The sequence below is a fragment of the Eschrichtius robustus genome, chromosome 15, assembly GCF_028021215.1.
Source record: "Eschrichtius robustus isolate mEscRob2 chromosome 15, mEscRob2.pri, whole genome shotgun sequence".
Taxonomy (NCBI): domain Eukaryota; kingdom Metazoa; phylum Chordata; class Mammalia; order Artiodactyla; family Eschrichtiidae; genus Eschrichtius; species Eschrichtius robustus.
This window is the reverse complement of record NC_090838.1, coordinates 24,174,328-24,192,565: the sequence shown is the minus strand read 5'-3', so window position 1 is coordinate 24,192,565 and position 18,238 is coordinate 24,174,328. Positions and strand designations below refer to the sequence as shown.

The 18,238-nt window shown below is 40.7% G+C and overlaps 1 protein-coding gene across 2 annotated transcripts; it reads right to left on the bottom strand.

Moving 5' to 3' along the window:
• Positions 1-1,821: 1,821 nt before the first annotated feature.
• Positions 1,822-16,875, bottom strand: YPEL5 (yippee like 5). 2 transcript variants are annotated; one of them, XM_068564834.1, is made up of 3 exons: positions 16,758-16,875; positions 5,177-5,341; positions 1,822-3,739 (listed from the first exon to the last, which is right to left on the bottom strand). In XM_068564834.1, the coding sequence occupies exons 2-3, from the start codon at positions 5,315-5,317 to the stop codon at positions 3,515-3,517; spliced, it is 366 nt and encodes a 121-aa protein (XP_068420935.1). In that variant the 5' UTR covers positions 5,318-5,341; positions 16,758-16,875; the 3' UTR covers positions 1,822-3,514. The 2 variants fall into 2 exon arrangements, with proteins under 2 accessions (XP_068420935.1, XP_068420936.1); XM_068564835.1 differs by lacking the exon at positions 16,758-16,875 and adding an exon at positions 15,680-15,780.
• Between the last annotated feature and the right edge of the window lie 1,363 nt (positions 16,876-18,238).

Sequence of the window (18,238 nt, the reverse complement as noted above, 5' to 3'; positions counted from 1 at the left end):
TTCTTAGTCATACTTCTAAGCCTGTGGGCCTCCTGTGATTAAACACCTGCTTTTACCAAGTGGTAACACACCACAACTATACATTATTTTGTTTGAACAACCCTTTGAATAGTGATTCTCACGTCTTAGCAGATAGGTTATCTTTGCAGTTTTGTAAAAAATCTGATTTCTTGGCTCCACCTCAGGGACCAATCCAGTATTGTGGGAGGGAATGGAGACATAATTCACTGTTAACAAGCCTCCTAAAATGGTCAAATTGCAGATGATTTTAAAAAACATAAATATGGGGCTTCCCTGGTGGCACAGTGGTTAAGAATCCACCTGCCAATGCAGGGTACACGGGTTCGAGCCCTAGTCCAGGAAGATCCCACATGCCGCGGAGCAACTAAGCCCGTGTGCCACAACTACTGAGCCTGTGCTCTAGAGCCCGCGAGCCACAACTACTGAAGCCCGCATGCCTCGAGCCCGTGCTCCACAACAGGAGAAGCCACCGCACCACAGTGAAGAGCAGCCCCCGCTCGTCACAACTAGAGAAAGCCAGCGCGCAGCAACAAAGACCCAACACAGCCAAAAATAAATTAATTAAAAAACAAAAACAAAAACATAAATATGTAAAGCAATGCCCAGGATCACAAAACCCTTAATGGTGCTTTGCAATGTATATTTTTTGCCTTAATGTAGAAAAGTTTCAATTTGGGAAGTACCAATATTTTAAAATAAAGAAGCCATACAATTCATATCCAATTTAGGATGAGTATCCACGCTAATTTCTCCTCTTAGTTCTGCTTTATTTCTATAACAGATATCTTCTTATCATTGCAATGTGCTACCTTAACAGGAGTTTTTCAGTTTAATCTTGCTCTATTCCCAATTCACACCTTTCCTAGATTAAGAGTTTTGGTTTTATACGGCTCCTGGTGGGAAACCAGTGTTAAAAAGAGACATGCAATTAATTAGCGGATCTGTTTGAACTGTGAGGTATTTTTAACTGTTGTAAAAATGAAACCCATAAACCTGTCTCTGAATATTTTACAGTTGGTAGTTTCCAAATCCTGCCTGATCAAAAATTACCTGTGGACTGATTTAGGCCTGGGCTAGGGCCCAGACTCTACATTTAAACACCCCATATATGACTTTTATGAATAGGTATTGAAAATTGAAAATAGAAAACAGTTATGGTATTACTATTTTTCTCCTCCAATCCCAAAGTAGCCACTCACAATTGTAACTTAAATCATTACATAATTACTAACAAATATTTAACTAAGAATATTCACTTTAGGACAGTCTCTGTACACATTTCAGTAAGCCACGCATTATACAGTATATTCACCTGTATTTGGTTAACTTTTCCTTCCCACAGCAAAATCATTCCCACTAGTGGTTTCCCATCTCAAGTGCACAGTGTGTTTGCTTTTCTGTAAACAATCCAATCTGACCGGATCCTCCATATTGCTATTTGTTTTTGTTTTTTTGCAAATGGAAGTTTTTAAAAGGAAGGGTGTAGAGGAACTCGCTGCTATGGTACCTGATGCAGCCATCTAAAAGTTAACCTAGTGCTATGACATTTTATTTGTTCATATATACTGAATTATAGGTGTCAGTGTCTGAGGCAAAAGTCATCTCAGAGAAGTTAATATTTGTAAATTCAATATCTCCAAGTGGAAATTAGGTAGAGTTACCGAAACCAGAATGCCACCTTATCACTGTCAACTGAAAAAGCTATAGCTACTCAAAGGTAAGATGTATGTGTTCATAGATAAAAACTAAGATGATCACTAGACAAGGGTCAGTGGAAAATAAGTAGCAGTTTTGCACCAATGCAAGACAAAATATACTTTATTGTGACAGCAAATGCACATAGTGCTATAGGTAAGGCATGCTACTAGGAATCTGCATATAATCAAAGGCTGGTATGGAAATGAATGGGATCAGTGTTGTGTCTTAATGCTTGAAGATTTAGTCCATGGTGAAGGAAAGAGAAGAATTTGTGTCCACATATCTCAAATGCAATATTATACACCTACCAAATCAGAGACCTATGCCTCTAACCAAGAGCCCAAAGGCAAATAAGAGAAACTTAATCCTAACTGTACTCAGAAATCACTTCTAATATCAGTAACAGAAAGATTTTGCTAATTAATTTGAGGCAAATTTCATCTCTAGACAAAGACCTAGAAATTGAGCAAACATCCACTCATTCAAGTATTTAGCCAATTTTAATGCCATTTATTCCACCAGAAACAAATACTAAAATATCTAGAAATAGTTTGGATGAAGAAACATTTACATTTTAATACTTCATAATGTTGTAAAATTTGGGCTAAAATAACCCCCTGAGTCAAATTTGATCCCTTTCTATTTGAAGGGGCCAAGTAGAGTTTCAATTTCAACAGCTAAACTTCTGAGGGAAAATCTGAGAAAATAATGGTAGAAGATCTAGTCCTTTGATGTAACTATCAGGCTCCACAGACTTGTCAAAATCAATGCAAAACTGAGGAGGATAGGCTGAAACACTTTGCAAAGCAGTATTTTTAGATAGGCTGCTTCACTTCCCTCCTTTTAAAACAGATGCAGATGAAATGCTCTCTGCATGAATGCACACTGACATTCTGTTCAACTGTTTTCTAAATGCAATACTGTGGATTTAAACAGTATGCTTTAATTTAAACAAAGTAGAATCTTATACACAATTTAGCTTAAGAGATGAAAAGAAACACTACTATGAAAATTACTTATCAAATACTCTGCTCTTTTAAAAGGTGATTTTAAAAGCAACACAGGACCAAAAACATCCAACTATTACTTTATTTATATTACTATGCTTAAGTTACATGGAAAAGACAACCAAGCAGTTCTGCCCCATATCAGGAAAAGTTTCCAATCAACACCAATTATGTGGTGACAAGTAACTAGGAATGGTGACATCTTTGGGTCAAGACTGACAAGGAAGAATGGGCTCTGATGCTACGGTTCATCTCCAACAAGAATATGGCACAATGGCCAGCACAAGCCATACTAACACTGAACCTTTAGCGCTGGTCACAAATTCGGATCTCTTCTCTGAAGCTAGCAAATCAAGTGAAATAACTGGGTTTAAAAAAAAGTTTTAAAATGAAGCCCAAATAAATTTAAGAACCATGCTCTTGACACATTTTCCTTTCAAAATTTACATAAAACACTTTTTCACTCTAATAGCCCAGATATTTTTCCTCACATAGCCCACCATGTAGCTGCAGATAGACTATTCTGCCTCAAGATGTAAACATAGGGGAAAAAAAAATTAACGGCATCCGCATAATATTCTCTCTACACACTGCTGTTGGATGGAAAATAGAAAATTAAAAAAAAAAAAAAAAGAAGGAAGGAAAGAAAGGTTCCATCATAGATTCTCACAACCTCTTGTTCCACAGTTCATGAATCCGACTCTGATGCTAAGGTGACAGTGCATGTAAGTAGATTTTTGTTTTCAGTGAAGAAGACCTGGGAAAAAGATGGATTTATCTCTTTTTCTTCAAGAGTTATCAGATGGTACATGCTCCTCAAAGCCCTCACTTTCTCGAACTAGCGCACGTTCTAGGATCACACGGCCTTCCTTATAACGCTGGCTGTCTTCAGTGGCAAACTCATAGATCCATCCCAGTTTGCTATTGCAGTTTTTGCAGCTCACATCTCGAACCATGTGGCGGCCAGTGAGCATGACCCGGTCTTGAACTTCACTGTACTGCAGGTTAACTACCTAAGAAACATGTGAAAACAAAATTGCAAAGCCATGTAAGTTATCTGCCAAAAATGGTACACAATATTTTTGTTGGTGCAAGAACAGCAACTTCAGAAAAGTGAATAGCAGTTGTTACTTTAGTCAAACCTACAATACACTTCCCAAAAGCTATTTTTACAAACTGCTGGGACAGGTAAGCATCTGTACTCAACTGGACATCTAACGTAATCATGCATTATTGTATTAGTCTAAGTCACACTATTATACACATTAGTTACACTTCTGTGTTATAGTGAAGAGTCCTTAACTTGGAGTCATAAAACGTAGGTCTGGGTCCAACTGTTATAATTCACCACTCAATGATGAGTACAACTAAGGCTACCAATGCAAAAGAACCTAGTACGCAACAGGTACTCCATAAAAAGAAATTTGCCAGATTTGTTTCTGAAATTACATTTTATCTACAAAGAGACTGGGGTAGATTGCAATACATAGTTTTCAAGTGGGTTCAAAGAATCTGTGAAGAATTTCCAATGATTCTTAACACCCAATAATCTTCTACGCTTTTCTGTAAAGAGCCAGATAGTAAATATTTTTGGCTTTGAGGGCTATATGGTCTTTGTTATAGCTATTTAGCTCTGCTGTTGTAGCACAAAAGCAACCATAGATAATACACAGAAGAATAAATATGGCTGTGCTTCATTAAACTTTACTTACAAAAACAGGCAGCTGGCCTGCCATGGTGTGCCAACCCCTGCTCTATACCGAAATAAAGACCAAGGGGTATATACGCTATCAATTCTTCCAGAGAAAAAACTTGTTTCTAAGTGGAACAGAGGAGTGTCCACTGGAGAGGTTTAAGTTGAACTTCTAAGAACAGGACCTTGGACTAGTTCTGCTCCTTAGCGTAAAATATTTGGAAATTCAACTTTGCTGGTACACATTAGACTCCAGGAGGCAGAATCACATCAACCAATTTCAAAGCCAGCCAGAAATTAGAGAAGCAGGCAGACTATACATTAATGTGTAAGTCAGGAAGCGCTCTTCCTGTTAGCAAACCTCTTAGCCAAATCATAATCAGAAGGATGACTGGTAGGCATAAATTAAAGCAAGGGAAGTTGGTTAGACGATCCTTATTCACTTGCACTGTCAAATTATGACAGCTTAATGCAGCTACCTCCCTATAAGGAGAAATCAGTGATATGGGGGTGTCTTGGCCCCTTCAATAGTCTGTGAAGTCACTACCAAATTCTTACACTGAATGTCTTCTGAAGCAACGGAGACCACCCTTCTTATTATAATACAATCTTTAAACTCTCAACAATCAGTTCTACAGAGCACAGCTCTCATTCTGACTCTTCCTGGCATCTCCATGCTCTGAGGGGTATTCTGGTACTGCTATCAAATATATCCACTAAACCCACTTAGGATATGAAACTGCTTTTCCCCACCAACCTTGTTAAAAAGAAATGCTCTGCCAGTGGCGCCTGTGAATCGAGTGGAGATGAGTTCTGAGCGGTTGGTCAGGATCGTATCGCAGTTTGCACAGGAAAACAGACGGGTACCACCAATATGATCAAGGAAAATCCTGCCCATTTTTATAGTTGAAGTTCTAAAAACCTAGGAGCAAATGGAAAAGGACAAGAAACACATTACGATTTTTTGAAAAAATTTGTTAGTACCTACTTGGTGGTGTCATAGAGAACCATTTATATACACATATGTGATCTCTTTATAGTACTTAATACGTGAAATAGCTGACTCTGAACAAAAGGATCCAAAGTTCACACACTGAGGAAACAAATAGGTATACCCAAACTAAGAACATTTTAGAAGCAATAAATCAAGGAAGTAAACATGCTTAGGAAGGCCAAAGAATGGTATCACTTCTCTTTTGATCGGTATGAAAAAAACAGGAAGACAGTGGAATATCAAACTGAATGATGAGAAGCGCAAGCAGAGTGGTGAGAAAAGAGGTTTAGCACAGGGTTAAGTATACATTCTGAGTATGTGTAATTTGAGAAAAGACTTGTGGGACGAGAGTGGGATGATCAGATAAGAGTAGAAAAAGGGGCGATCAGAAAACAAGAAGAGGGCAGTCTGGTTCGAGAGCATGGGGGGCCTGGCTCTCTGGTCATCAGGTGCATCAACAACCACGAAGGGGTGACGGCACTAACAGTAGTTAAGTCTGAGTCTGTGGAGCACTGTACTAGGATGCTTTACTTATTTCAAAATCATCACGACAACTCTGTGAAGTTATTGCCCCCATTTCAAAGATTACCCAAGGTTACTAATTGGTCAAAGGTTACACAGCTTTCAAGTCCAGAAAATCGTGACCGGAATACGGCTCACCCAAGTCAAAGCCAAAATTTTTCCATTACTCTAACACAGGAAGAGGACACACAAGATGGTCTAGGCTGGCATAAGGCTAGGAGAACAAGAACAGAGAAGGGAAAGATGAGCCGTCGTTATATAGCTTACTATTTTTAAGAAATCCTTCCAATTCAACAAATTACAGAAGTTCTGAAACATTGCAAAAAAATCTCTGAATCCAACTTCTGAAACAAGGATAATCACACTCCAATATTTTAAAACTTAGGAGAGTTAATATATGCTACTCCTTAAATTCACTACAATTAACCCCCTAAAATAGTATTTTTTTTTAAGATCTAGACGTAGTCAAGAATACACTATAGCTTTTCATTTTAAAAAGCATTTATTCCTGTGTGTAGCAATCAGCTCCTATGTTTTAAATATTTAACATTATATGTCTTTAAGATGGCACGCAAAGCTAACACAGCTACCACTATGGAAAAGAAAAATCTAGAAGCCATGTGTAATCCACTGTCATCTTAAACTTGGGGAAATTCCATTACAACGTAAAAAGAAAATTCCATTCCTTCTAACATCTGTCAACTTCCTCAGCCATTAGGCAGTTACAATGTCATCAGAAATGTAATTATCACAAAGATAATTATGACTCCCATTACACATTATGATATGGAAGTTTAATAAAGAATGAAAAACAAATAGTGACTATAATTACAATTCATAGCTTGTAAAAGGAAAGCCAGTGCACTAACAAAAGTGTCAGTGAGTAAACCCTGTGTAAAAACACAAGACTTAAGAAATGACATCTAGCTTTCTGATTATATTTCTGCAAAACGACAACAGAAGGTAAGACTTGCTGCTTATTGTTTCAGTCTCTAGGATAGCATTACTTTTCCCAGATGCCTAAGAACACATTATTTGTTATGCAAAGGTCAAAGGTTGCAAATCTGAGGCCTGCTGGCTGAATTCATTTGGTGGCAGAGGGATACAGCAGTGAACAAAACAACCCTTCCCTCACAAAACATAAGTGGACGTGTTTAATCTGGCCCACAGTTCTTATTTTAATAAAAAACTGTTGAGAATCATTTAAAATCTGAGAGATTTCATTAAGAGCCTGTATTGGGCCTTTTAAAAAAACAAAAAACAAACAACAAAAAACAATGGGGAGAGCTAGCAACACAGGGCATATATTCTCATAGGGCAACGACTGGCTAGAGCTGAGTGGTGGCTGCGACTCCCCCAGCTAGGCCATTTCATTTGCTTTGTGTCCATTCTGTGCCACAAAATTACTTCACCTGTTAAGACATTTGAGTTTATGACTCTTGATACAAATTAAGCATTCAACGACCCTGTGAGTAGTTGATTTTGGTCATGTTTCTTAATACCGGTCACTTACAGAAAGGAATCAACAGCAGGGTTTTATAGTCTCACCTCTGAAGACATAGTCCTCAGAATCTATATTTCTCTGAAAACTAGTGTTTGTGTCGTAATTTAGCCTCCAGCTTGGGCTTCTGGGAACTGTTACTTTCAAGCCAATTTTCCTTCAAACTTTTAAATACAATATTCATCTTGTAAGTTATTTCAACCATAATGCAAGAATAACTAGATATTTTTGAATTGACTGTGACAGATACAATACTATTGAGCAAAATGTTCAGAACTTCAAAATGAACTCTCCCTATACCTTCTACCTACATCTCGCTGTTTGGTTCAGTATTACAACATAGCTGTGGCCATCTGCTTGCTACTGGATACAGGCAAACTATTTCTAAATGGGGTAAATAGATTTAACATGTTTTCTCTTCCCTGCTTCAAATTCAGACTATTTTTAACTTTTACCCAGCTATTTTTTTTACTGGATTCAGTTACATGATTCATTACCAAGACTAAAAATATCTGTACAGAATCACTATTCCCAGTTGCAGTTGCCATTTGGAGAGTTCTATATATGTATATAAAACTGTAAAATGTAGTTCTTATTTGTCAAAAGAGATAAGCTAGAATGCCATGGAATCTAGCAGAAGCAGGCAAAACACCACTTGCTGTTGAAGGTCTCTGGGACGTAGAAAAACCTCCGCAGGCCATTGGGTCCCAGGTGTTAGGCTTTAGCTTCGCTGGGCTAGGAGTGCAACCTAGTGCTCACTTCCCCTGTGCACACTCAGGAGGACTGACGTCAAGCAGACTGCCACTTCATTACAGAAGGGGGAAGGTCATTAAAAAGCTAAGACATAACACCTGAATCAGGTTTCTCTGGACCTGGACAATATATTGAACTCTGCCTTAGACTTAATAATTTAGTGTCTACACTGTATGGGACACTGCATTTGGTACTTTACATACCACATTTAATCTTGACAATTTCTAAAGTAGATATGTATTATCCTAATTTTGTAGAGGAAGAAATAAAGACTGTGACTTTATGAAATCGGCCAAACTGGGATCTGAACTAAATTCTGCTCCAGTTCTTTTCACCCCACTTACTCTCTAGTGACCAGAAGACACAGCCAGATTCAGTCTTTCTCCCTCAGATTTATCATGCACCCCTCCTGCCTCCATGCTGAACCTCCTATATTCCCTAACTTTGTTGATGGCAACTCCAATCACTCTCCTAAACTAGAAACCCTGGCAACTTCTTTAAGAAACTGCAAAATTGACAATACCTCCGAAATCACTTTTCGAGGTCTTTCCTCCCCCTCCCTCATCAATGTCTTAGTTCAAATTCTCATCACTTCTAGATAAACCTCTTGTGGTCAGGGAGTGTGCATTAGTAAATGCAACATACATTCACAGTTGCCACTACATTTATGCTAAATTAGATAGTGCTACAAAAGGTACTTCAGCCTTACTTACAAAAGACATGGACTTTAGCCACCCCTTTCTAAGAGCTTATACAGACCACTCCTCTACAAACTTTGAAACTTTTTATCTGACAGGATAGAATATAGCTGATTCTTTAAAAACAATTTTCTTAAAGGAATAATTTACATAACAGAGAATTTGGCCATTGTAAGTGTACAAATGAATGACTTTTAGTAAATTTACAAAGTTGTGCTACCATCACCACAAACCAGCTTTAGAATATTTCCATCATCTCCCCCAATCCCCACAAACCCTTCTTCAGTCAATCTCCAGCCACAGGCAACCAATGATCTACCTTCTGACTGTTCTTACAACTAAATTATTTCCCAGGTATGCTAATCACCTTGCTTGGATTTAAAAGAGTACCAAATATCTTCAGTCACATATCTCTAAAATATCTTAAGAATGAATTGCTTTCACAGATGACTAATGTTCTCTGTATTGATTCTGGGGGCACTTACTGTGTCCCTAAGTAATAAAATGTGTGTTATGGTATCAGTGTTGAAGTTCAAGTTTATAACCAAAATTAGCACCAAACTCATCATTAATTATAGCTTTAAGATGCTCTCTTCCTTTTTAGCGTTTCAAGCAAAAAAGAATCTAATAATCTTAATTTTTATAAGTGCCATTCCCCAAATAATTTAATATATAAGGTCTCCTGGGTACTAGATTTTCTTTGCTCTAGGTTATTAAAATTCTTAAAAGGTGGAAGTAAGAAAATTATCAAAATTGAGTGTTTAACTGGAAGCCTAACATCAGTTCATTTGAAATTACTGGAAACAGTGAGGCGTCAGGTTGAAAATATAAGTGAAATTCACATATGATATGTTGATATTTTAGTAAGTGATTTCAATGGTTTCAATTTCCTCCCTCTTCAATAAATAGCATTTAGCTACCTAGAATTTTCAATTTCTATTTTAATAGGAGACTCCAGTGAAGCAATACATTAAGACCTTTACCTTTTTACAGATTTTTGTTTTAATTTATAGGATTTATAGAATCTAAGAGAAAAAATGGTTTTTCTCTTTCAGAAATCCATGAAAGACAGTCTCCAGGAATGTATTATTTTAAAAATTAAGACATTGTGGACTATATAATTTCCTAGTTTGAGTCCAGGTCAATAAAACAATTTTCTAAAAAAGGTTTTTTGAGATTTAGTTTTTTAGAGCAGTTTTAGGGTCACAGCAAAATAAGGCAGAGATTTTCCACATGCTCCCTGGCCTCACAAATGCATACCCTCCCTCATTATCAACATCCTTCACCAGAGTGGTACATTTGTTACAACTGATGAACCTATAATGACACATCATAACCACCCAAAGTCCATAGTTTATTAGGGCTCACTCTCAGTGTTGTACATCTTATGGGTTTCAACAAATGTATAATGACATGTATCCATCATTACGTTATCACTGCTTTAAAAACTCTCTGGGCTCTCTCTATTCATCCCTCCCTCCCCCACCAACCCCTCATCTTCTTACTCTCTCCATAGTTCTTCCTTTTCCAGAATGTCATACAGTTGGAATCATACAGTATATAGCCTTTTCAGATTGGCTTCTTTTTCTTACTAATATGTATTTAAGGTTCCTCCAAGTCTTTCCATGGCTTGATGGCTCATTTCTTTTCAGTGTTGAATACTATTCAACTGTCTGGATGTACCAGTGTATTTATCCATTCACCTACTGAAGGACACTGTGGTTGCTTCAAAGTTTTGACAATTATGACTAAAGCTGCTATAAATATCCCCATGGAGGTTTTTGTGTGGACCTAAGTTTTCCATTGGGTAAATGCCGAAGAGTGTCACTGCTGGATTATATGGTATGTTTAGTTTTTTAAGAAACCACCACACTGTCTTCCAAAGTGGCTGTACCATTTTGCATTCCCACTAGCAATGAATGAGCTCTACAACCTCACCAGCATTTGGTGGTGTCAGTATTCTGGATTTTGGCCATTCTAATAGGCGTGTAGTGGCATCCCACTGTTTTAATTTGCTTTTCCCTGATGACATATGATGTGGAGCATCTTTTCATGTGCTATTTGCCATCTGTGTATCTTCTTTGGTGAAGCATCTGTTAAGGTCCTTGGCCCAGTTTTTAATTGGGTTGTTTTGTTATTGTTGAGTTTTAAGAGTCCTTTGTATATTTTGGTAACAGTCCTTTATCAGATATGTCTTTTGCAAATATTTCTTTCAGTCTGTGGCTTGTCTTTTCATTCTCTTAACATTGTCTTTCACAGAGCAGACTTTTTCATATTAATGAAGTCCAGCTTATCAATTATCTATTTTCATGGGTCATGCCTTTGGTGTTGTATTTAAAAAGTCATTGTCATACTCAAGGTCATCTAGGTTTTCTCCTATATTATCTTCTAAGAGTTCTATAGTTTTGCATTTCACATTTAGGTCTGTGATCCACTTTTGAGTTAATTTTTGTGAGTGGGGGTGTAAGGTCTGTGTCTAGATTCATTTTTTTGCATGTGGATGTCCAGTTGTTCCAGCACATTTAAGATTATCTTTGCTCCACTGTACTGCCTTTGGTCCTCTGTTAAAGATCAGTTGACCACATTTATGTGGACCTATTTCTGGGCTCTCTATTCTATTCCACTGATCTATTTGTCTATTCTTTCACCAATACCATACTGTCTTGATTACTGTAGATATATACTAAGTCTTGAAGTTGGGTAGTGTCAGTCTTCTGACTTTATTCTCTTTCAATACTGTGTTGGCTATTCTGGGTCTTTTGCCTCTTTATAGAAACTTTAGAAACAATTTGTTGATATTCACAAAGTAACTTGTTCGAATTTTGACTGAGACTGCATTGAATTTACAGAACAAGTTGAGAAGAACTGACATCTTGACAACATTGAGTCTTCCTACCCATGAACATGGAATCTCTCTCCATTCATTTAGTTCTTGTTGATTTCATTCATCAGAGTTTTGTATTTTTCCTCATATAGACCGTATACACATTGTTAGATTTGTATCTAAGTATTTCTTTGGGGGGGGGGCAGGTGTGCTAATGTAAATGGTACTGTGTTAATTTCAAATTCCACTTGTTCACCACTGGTACTGATTTATACACACCACACAAACATACACACTAACAAATATCCTGTTCATTAGTCTGGCTCATTGCTGAATATATTCTTTAAAAGCAGGGGTCAGCAAACAAAGACCTATGGACAAAATTCAGCTCACCACCTATTTTCGTATGACCCACAAGCTAAGAATGCTTTTTACACTTTAAAACGGTTGGGGAAAAAACACTGAAAGAATATTTTGTATCATGAAAATTACATGAAATTCAAATTTCAGTGACCATAAATAAAGTTTTATTGGGACACAGCCACACCCATTTGTTTATACTTAGCTGCTCTCTCACTACAATGGCAGAATTTGAGTATTTGCTACTTAAACCTTATGGGCTGCAAAGTTCACAATATTCACTATCTGGCCCTTGACAGAAAGTGTGCTGACCCTTGCTGAAAAAATTGTTTGGAGAGCAGAAGAGCTTTTCATTTAGAAAGCAGACAGTCTTTCTCAGAAAAAAAGGAAACTCGATTGGCATTCACGTTTAAGGATCAACAGGTGTATCCAACAAAATCATTTTAATCCCACTCCCCTTTTCTTCATGGATTTTCTAACTAAAGTCCTTAACTTTCTGTAGTAAATTCAGCATGTTGAAGATCAACAATACAAAGATTATAAAAATAGATAGTATACCCAGCTGCTGCCTCCTTCTCTCTCCACCCCCAGGATTTAAACAATGTAGCCCAAATACTTGAACTCAGGGTGCAAATCTCAGCTCTGCCGCTTAAAAGCTGCATAAACTTTGGGTAAGGTATCCTAACCTCAGTTTCTTCATCTATAAAACGGTGACAGCGGTACCCATCTCTGAGTTGTGAAAATTAAATGGCGATAATACATTTTGAGAACAGTGCGTGGCACACAATAAATGCTAAATAAAGATCAATCTAGTAAAATTAGATTATCTTCTTCAACATTCTCCACCTGAACTTCCCCCTCCAATTACAGATGAAGAAAGCAAGGCTCAGAAAGGATATGAAACAAACAATAATAATTAACTGGCTTCATTTCCTGTTAATCACTGCAAAGCTAAGTGACCAGGTGATAGAAATTACATGCAGGAGGAAAGTCAGAAACCTTTTGAAGCATCTCAAATTCTCAGTACCATAATTCTAGGTCTTAAAATAGGCACTTGCCCTCCCTGTAACTAATAATCCAGTTTGGACTCAACCCTGGCAAGTAGAGTTCACGGAAGGAGGAATCACACTTCCCAGCCCTAAAAATACCAGGGAGGCATCTCTAAGAACCCTCTGGTGGGAAAACACCCAGTCCACAGATAGACTTTTCCTTTGTAAAAGAATTATTTCCTCAGGGCATTTCCACAGACCACAAAACACACACTCCACCCAACTCTATCTATCATTGGACAGGTAAGAGGGGCTTTTCCACCGCACTAGGCGGTGGTGGGCAAATGCAAGACACAAAGACTCTCTCCTGCAGGGAACTGAGTGTGCAGGAGCCTAGTGCAGAAAGGGTTAAAGGAATCTGCCCTTCCAGGAAAGGCTGTGTTTTGCAATGGTTTGGCTAAAATGGAAACATGCGGGAGCAAGCTTGTATATCTGGTTTTCCGTCTCTTCCCTCTCCAAAAAGGAACAAAACTCAAAGGACTTTTAACAGTGCTGGGTTAATTACTACAATTAACATCTAACACTACTGTAATCTCATCAACTATTTCATACCAATTTGTGATGAAGTTCTATTGAAAACCTACACGAGAAAATAATAAATTGAGTTTGATCCATAAAACCAATTTTCCAATTTTTTTTTTTTTTTTTTTTTTTTTACAAAATATTCACCAAGCCAAGGTTTCGGTGACACAAGAAAGCTATGCCTTCCTCTTGCTCTCCTGCAATACCTGACCAGTTTACTTTGCTGTTTCAAATGATGATCTGGTTGTGGAATCAGGTCTTCATTTGACAGTAACTTTTATATTTTTGTTCTTGCCCTGCAAATAATGCCTTTGTTGTTGTTAAACGTTTTCCAAGTTCACTATGTTTCTATAATTCTTATTGTTGAGTCATCTCTAGAAAATAAGACTAGTCATGTAACTCAGTGAGTCAGCTAAACAATCTGAGTTGATAATCTCCCCAAAACAGCTTTTGACAAGACAAATTCAAGATCTCTCATTTGCTGTGATGCAATACCATGAGTCAAAAAAGCCTCTAATTGGATGGACTGGAGTACAATTTAACTGTCTGCTTTCCTGATTCAGGTGTCAAGTAGCAAGCTTCATGTCACAGCTAAGGTTCAGTTCCTACACCACCGAGACATTACTACACAGGATTACCAGAGAAACTGACATTGGTTTATATAGCCATTTAGGCACTATGAAACCTAAAGTGATAATCTGGGCAGGATTATACTTAGTAGGACTATCTTCACATCTCGATATTTAGGACTAGCTTCATGTCTCATGGATTGTTTTTTTGGAGGGTAGTAGCTAATTTAATCTTGTTTTTAGACTTAATTTTGGCCTTATTTCCCTTCCTTTTTTATTTTCTAAACCTTTTTTTCTTTCCTACCACTTAAATAGAGCAAAAGAAAAGGCAACTAAGTCTGGCGAAAGGTCCTCAATGATCCAGCCAGATTATTTTAGAAGCAGCAACATGTATTTTACATGTCGTTAAAATCCAATTTAGTGTTCCTGTATAGAGTTAAATAACTTACTTAAGCACATTTCATCAACACCCTCTCCTATAGATAAGTTGGCTGCCAGAAATAAACTTAAAAAAAGAAAAAAAAAAAAAAAAAGCCAAACAGTAAGCCTGTATTGGGCACTGAGCTGGGTGAGAATGTGATGAAGGCAGACATTGGTCCTTTCCAAGGAGCATGACATTTTACCTGGTATTCCAGTACAAAGTCAGAAAGATAATGGCATACGTGGAATATACTTTGTGTGCCAAACTCCACAAGCTCTACCTTCTCATTATCTATAAAGGCTCTGGGCCTCTTTTTTTCCTCCTAGGCCTCTGTTTGCCCAATAGCATCCCAAAGCCGCTTCATTTTCTAAGTCTAATTAATATCAATCCACTCTAGGATGCTTCACTCTTACTTCTCACTGCCCCATTTTTGAACTCCTACAACATCATTTCATAACTTACTAATATTTAACTGCGTACTGTTACCCAATTTCATTTGCCTATGTTTTTTACTAAAAACTGTGCGTTTCTAGAGAAAAGATCGTTAATTCTTTGCAATTTCCTTCTTACCTATCGTTAATTCTTTGCAATTTCCTTCTTACCTAACATAGTGCGAGTATGCAATAAACTTTTAGGGAAAGATTCCACCAAGACACTTCACATCTGGCACAAATATGTACCCTGGACACACTTCATGCATTTTGGTTCGTCTTTTGTTGGAACACAGCTGCAACACTGTATACGCGACTGTGCAAGATTAGCTAATACCCTATTACCCCCCCGTTACTTCAGCAGCAAGTCTAATTTCCCCAAAACCCAAGGTTAGCCTGAGGTTACTTCAGGTTTTCCATCTGTCAAAGAGATCTGGTATAAAAAGCCTCAGATTACCAACAGGGCTCTGTAAACAGAAAAAATTTAAAAATAAATGAGCTGTACACCTTCCCAGACTCTCCGCGCAAGGGGAGATTAATCGGTGTCCGGATTAAACAGATCTTTGTAGTATTCCAATTTTCCAACTCCCGCTGTCCGGAATACTCATTGTCCTACCTACGAGTGCAGAATAAAGGGGTGGCCAGGGCGCGCATACGCCCCACCGACGAGGAAAGCAAGGATGCTGTTCGCCGTGGGGCAGCAGGCGGCCGCGCGACCCCCCGCGCCGGTGAGCACCGCCGCAGCCGCCCACGCCCCGCAGCCCCGGCTGGCCCCAGCTGATTGCGGGCACGTGACGCCGCGGGCCAATCGGGAGGGGCCGGAGCCCGATCGCGGCACGGCCAGGCCTCCTCCGGCACAACAAACACGGGCCGGAAACAGCTGAGCGGGCGGCCCCGCGGCCCCTGACGCCCGACGGCCGCCCAGCAGTTGCGCCACGCCCTCCGTCAAGAGGGCGGGTACCCCTCCCTCGCCCGGGGGTCTCCTGGGGTGCAGGAGGGCAGGGTGGCGGGCATCCAGCCTTTGGGGGGCAGCAAACAAAAGCCAACGCCGACCCCCACCCATGGCCAGTGCCAGCCGAAAGGGGATGTGGCCCCTTTGAAGGACAGGCCACGGCGTGGCGTTATTAACGCCGCACATCTCGGAGTCGAGTTCGGACTTCACCTCGGGGCCGTGGGCGCAGGCCCCGGCGGAGACCGCGGCGGCGCGGAGTCCGGGGCGCGCCTCCGACACTGCGGCGGGGACGCGGCCCGTGGGGGCGGGGCAGCCCAGGCGACGGGGTCGCCGGCCAAACCGCCCGCGGAGGGGCGCCGGAGGCCCAGGCCGCGACTTGCAGGGCCTCCGAGGCTGCGCCGGGGCGGGAGGGCGCGGGCGCCGAGATGGGGGTCGCGGCTGTTGCGGTTGCGCCGGTTGCCCCGGTTGCGCGGCGGGGGCGGGCTGACGGCGGCCGCCGCGCCTGGGCCTCACAAAGAGGAAACAGGCCAGCTCCTCAGCCCGCAGCCCCGGCACCGGAGCCCGCCCAGAGGGGCGGGGGTCGGCCGCGCTGGGACCCCGGAGGGAGCGCGGGGAGGAAAAGGTACTTCCTGCCTGGGCCCCCCGCCCCGGGCCAATCCCGAGTGTTTCGAAGCCGCTGACCCGGAGGGGGGGCCTCAGGCCCCCTCGGGCCCCGAATCCAGCCCCCGACCGCCGCACTCACACCGAGCGGCTGTAAGATCCGCGGCCGCCAGCGGCTCTTCGGTCCTCAGCTGAGATGAAGCCCCCTCAGCCAGCGGAGTCTCCAGGTTTAGTCAGGCCCTGGCCTTGGCCCCGCCTCTCCCTGGTTGGGCCTCAGCGTCAATCACCCGGCGTAGCCCCGCCCCTCGAACTGTCGGCTCTCCCGGTTGGCGCAGAACTCCCATCATTTCTAGACCCCGCCCCCTCCCCGGCACCCTGCCCTTTCCGCTGGGCCCCGCCCCTTCTCTGGCTCACCCTCCCCCACTCCCGCTCCCCTTTGCGTCGCGGCCCACCCCTCCCAGAAGCCGCAGACCCAGGGCAATCTCCCTGCAGCTCGCCCCGCCCCTGACCCAACGCCCGGGACTCGGACAGCCAATCAAAGAGGCTAACTCTGCCCCCTCTCCAGACGCAGCCAATGTGGAGAGACCTGAGATCCACCCCCTTCCCAGCTGAGAGCACACAACAGCGTCCACGTGAGTCAGCTTCTTAAAGGAGACTGCCCGGCCTTTCTGATTGCTGCAGCTGAGAGACATTGGGCGTCATCAGCGTCACCAGGTGGTGGCTAGGGCCTAGTTTCCTGAGGCCCAGTGATGAAAACAACAGGCAGTTTTTCTACGCAAAGCAGGTGCCTGGATAGTTTAAATGCACCGTGTAATTAATTTCTTTGAGATTGTTTACTCTTGCCCCTCCTTACAGTAGGCCACCTTTTACTTACAAACCCCAAACCCTTTGAGTCTGGGCATATAGGAACTCCTGAAGAAAGGATTTTTCAGGTGTGGCCGAACTTTATTTACAACTGCCTGAGTTCTTTCTTGGTAGTGGAAGTGATTATCAAAAAGATGAGAAAATTCAGTCTTCTACATGAAGATTTTTTTGCCTCAGAGAGTCTGAGATTTGTTTGTTGAAAAGGGTAGCTATTCCCTTAATCCTCATCAACGCTTAAAATGGAAGATCTTGCGTCTCATTAAATTAGAATTTCCCAGGTGCTTACATTAATGGTCTTTGGATTAATGGATAAAGTAGAAATGTCTGACGATAAAGTAGAAATGTTGACGATGCCTCTTTCTCAGGTAAAAAATAAAGACTAACATTTGAGACTAACCTGCAAGGTGCTTAAAGCTGTCTTTAGTGGGATAGAGGTTTCGGAGCAAATCGTAGCATTTGACTCCTCACCAACCCCAAACTCACCAGTATTTTCATTCAGGGCAGATAAAAACCTGGATTATCTTTTGATAAGTGAGTTTTCCAAGAGATGAGGAAATTTTAAACTTTTTAAAAGTTTTTTTTCTCATTATTCATTTGTTTTTGCTTAGTTTGAATTACAAAATCAACCCATGTTCATTGTAGGAAGGTCATACCGTCTCATTTCATAACAGAGACTGTCCTCTGCTTACAGCTTCATGTGTTTTTTCCTATTCTTCCTGAAAGGAATGTGCATCTCTTATTCCTCAATTTGCTTTTTTC

What these genes read in the sequence shown, in the direction of transcription:
- YPEL5 (XM_068564834.1), bottom strand. Translation starts at nt 5,317, where the DNA reads ATGGGCAGGATTTTCCTTGATCATATTGGTGGTACCCGTCTGTTTTCC. An exon ending in GAGCATTTCTTTTTAACAAG is followed by an intron (nt 3,740 to 5,176) that starts GTTGGTGGGGAA and finishes CATGTTTCTTAG; the next exon opens with GTAGTTAACCTGCAGTACAG.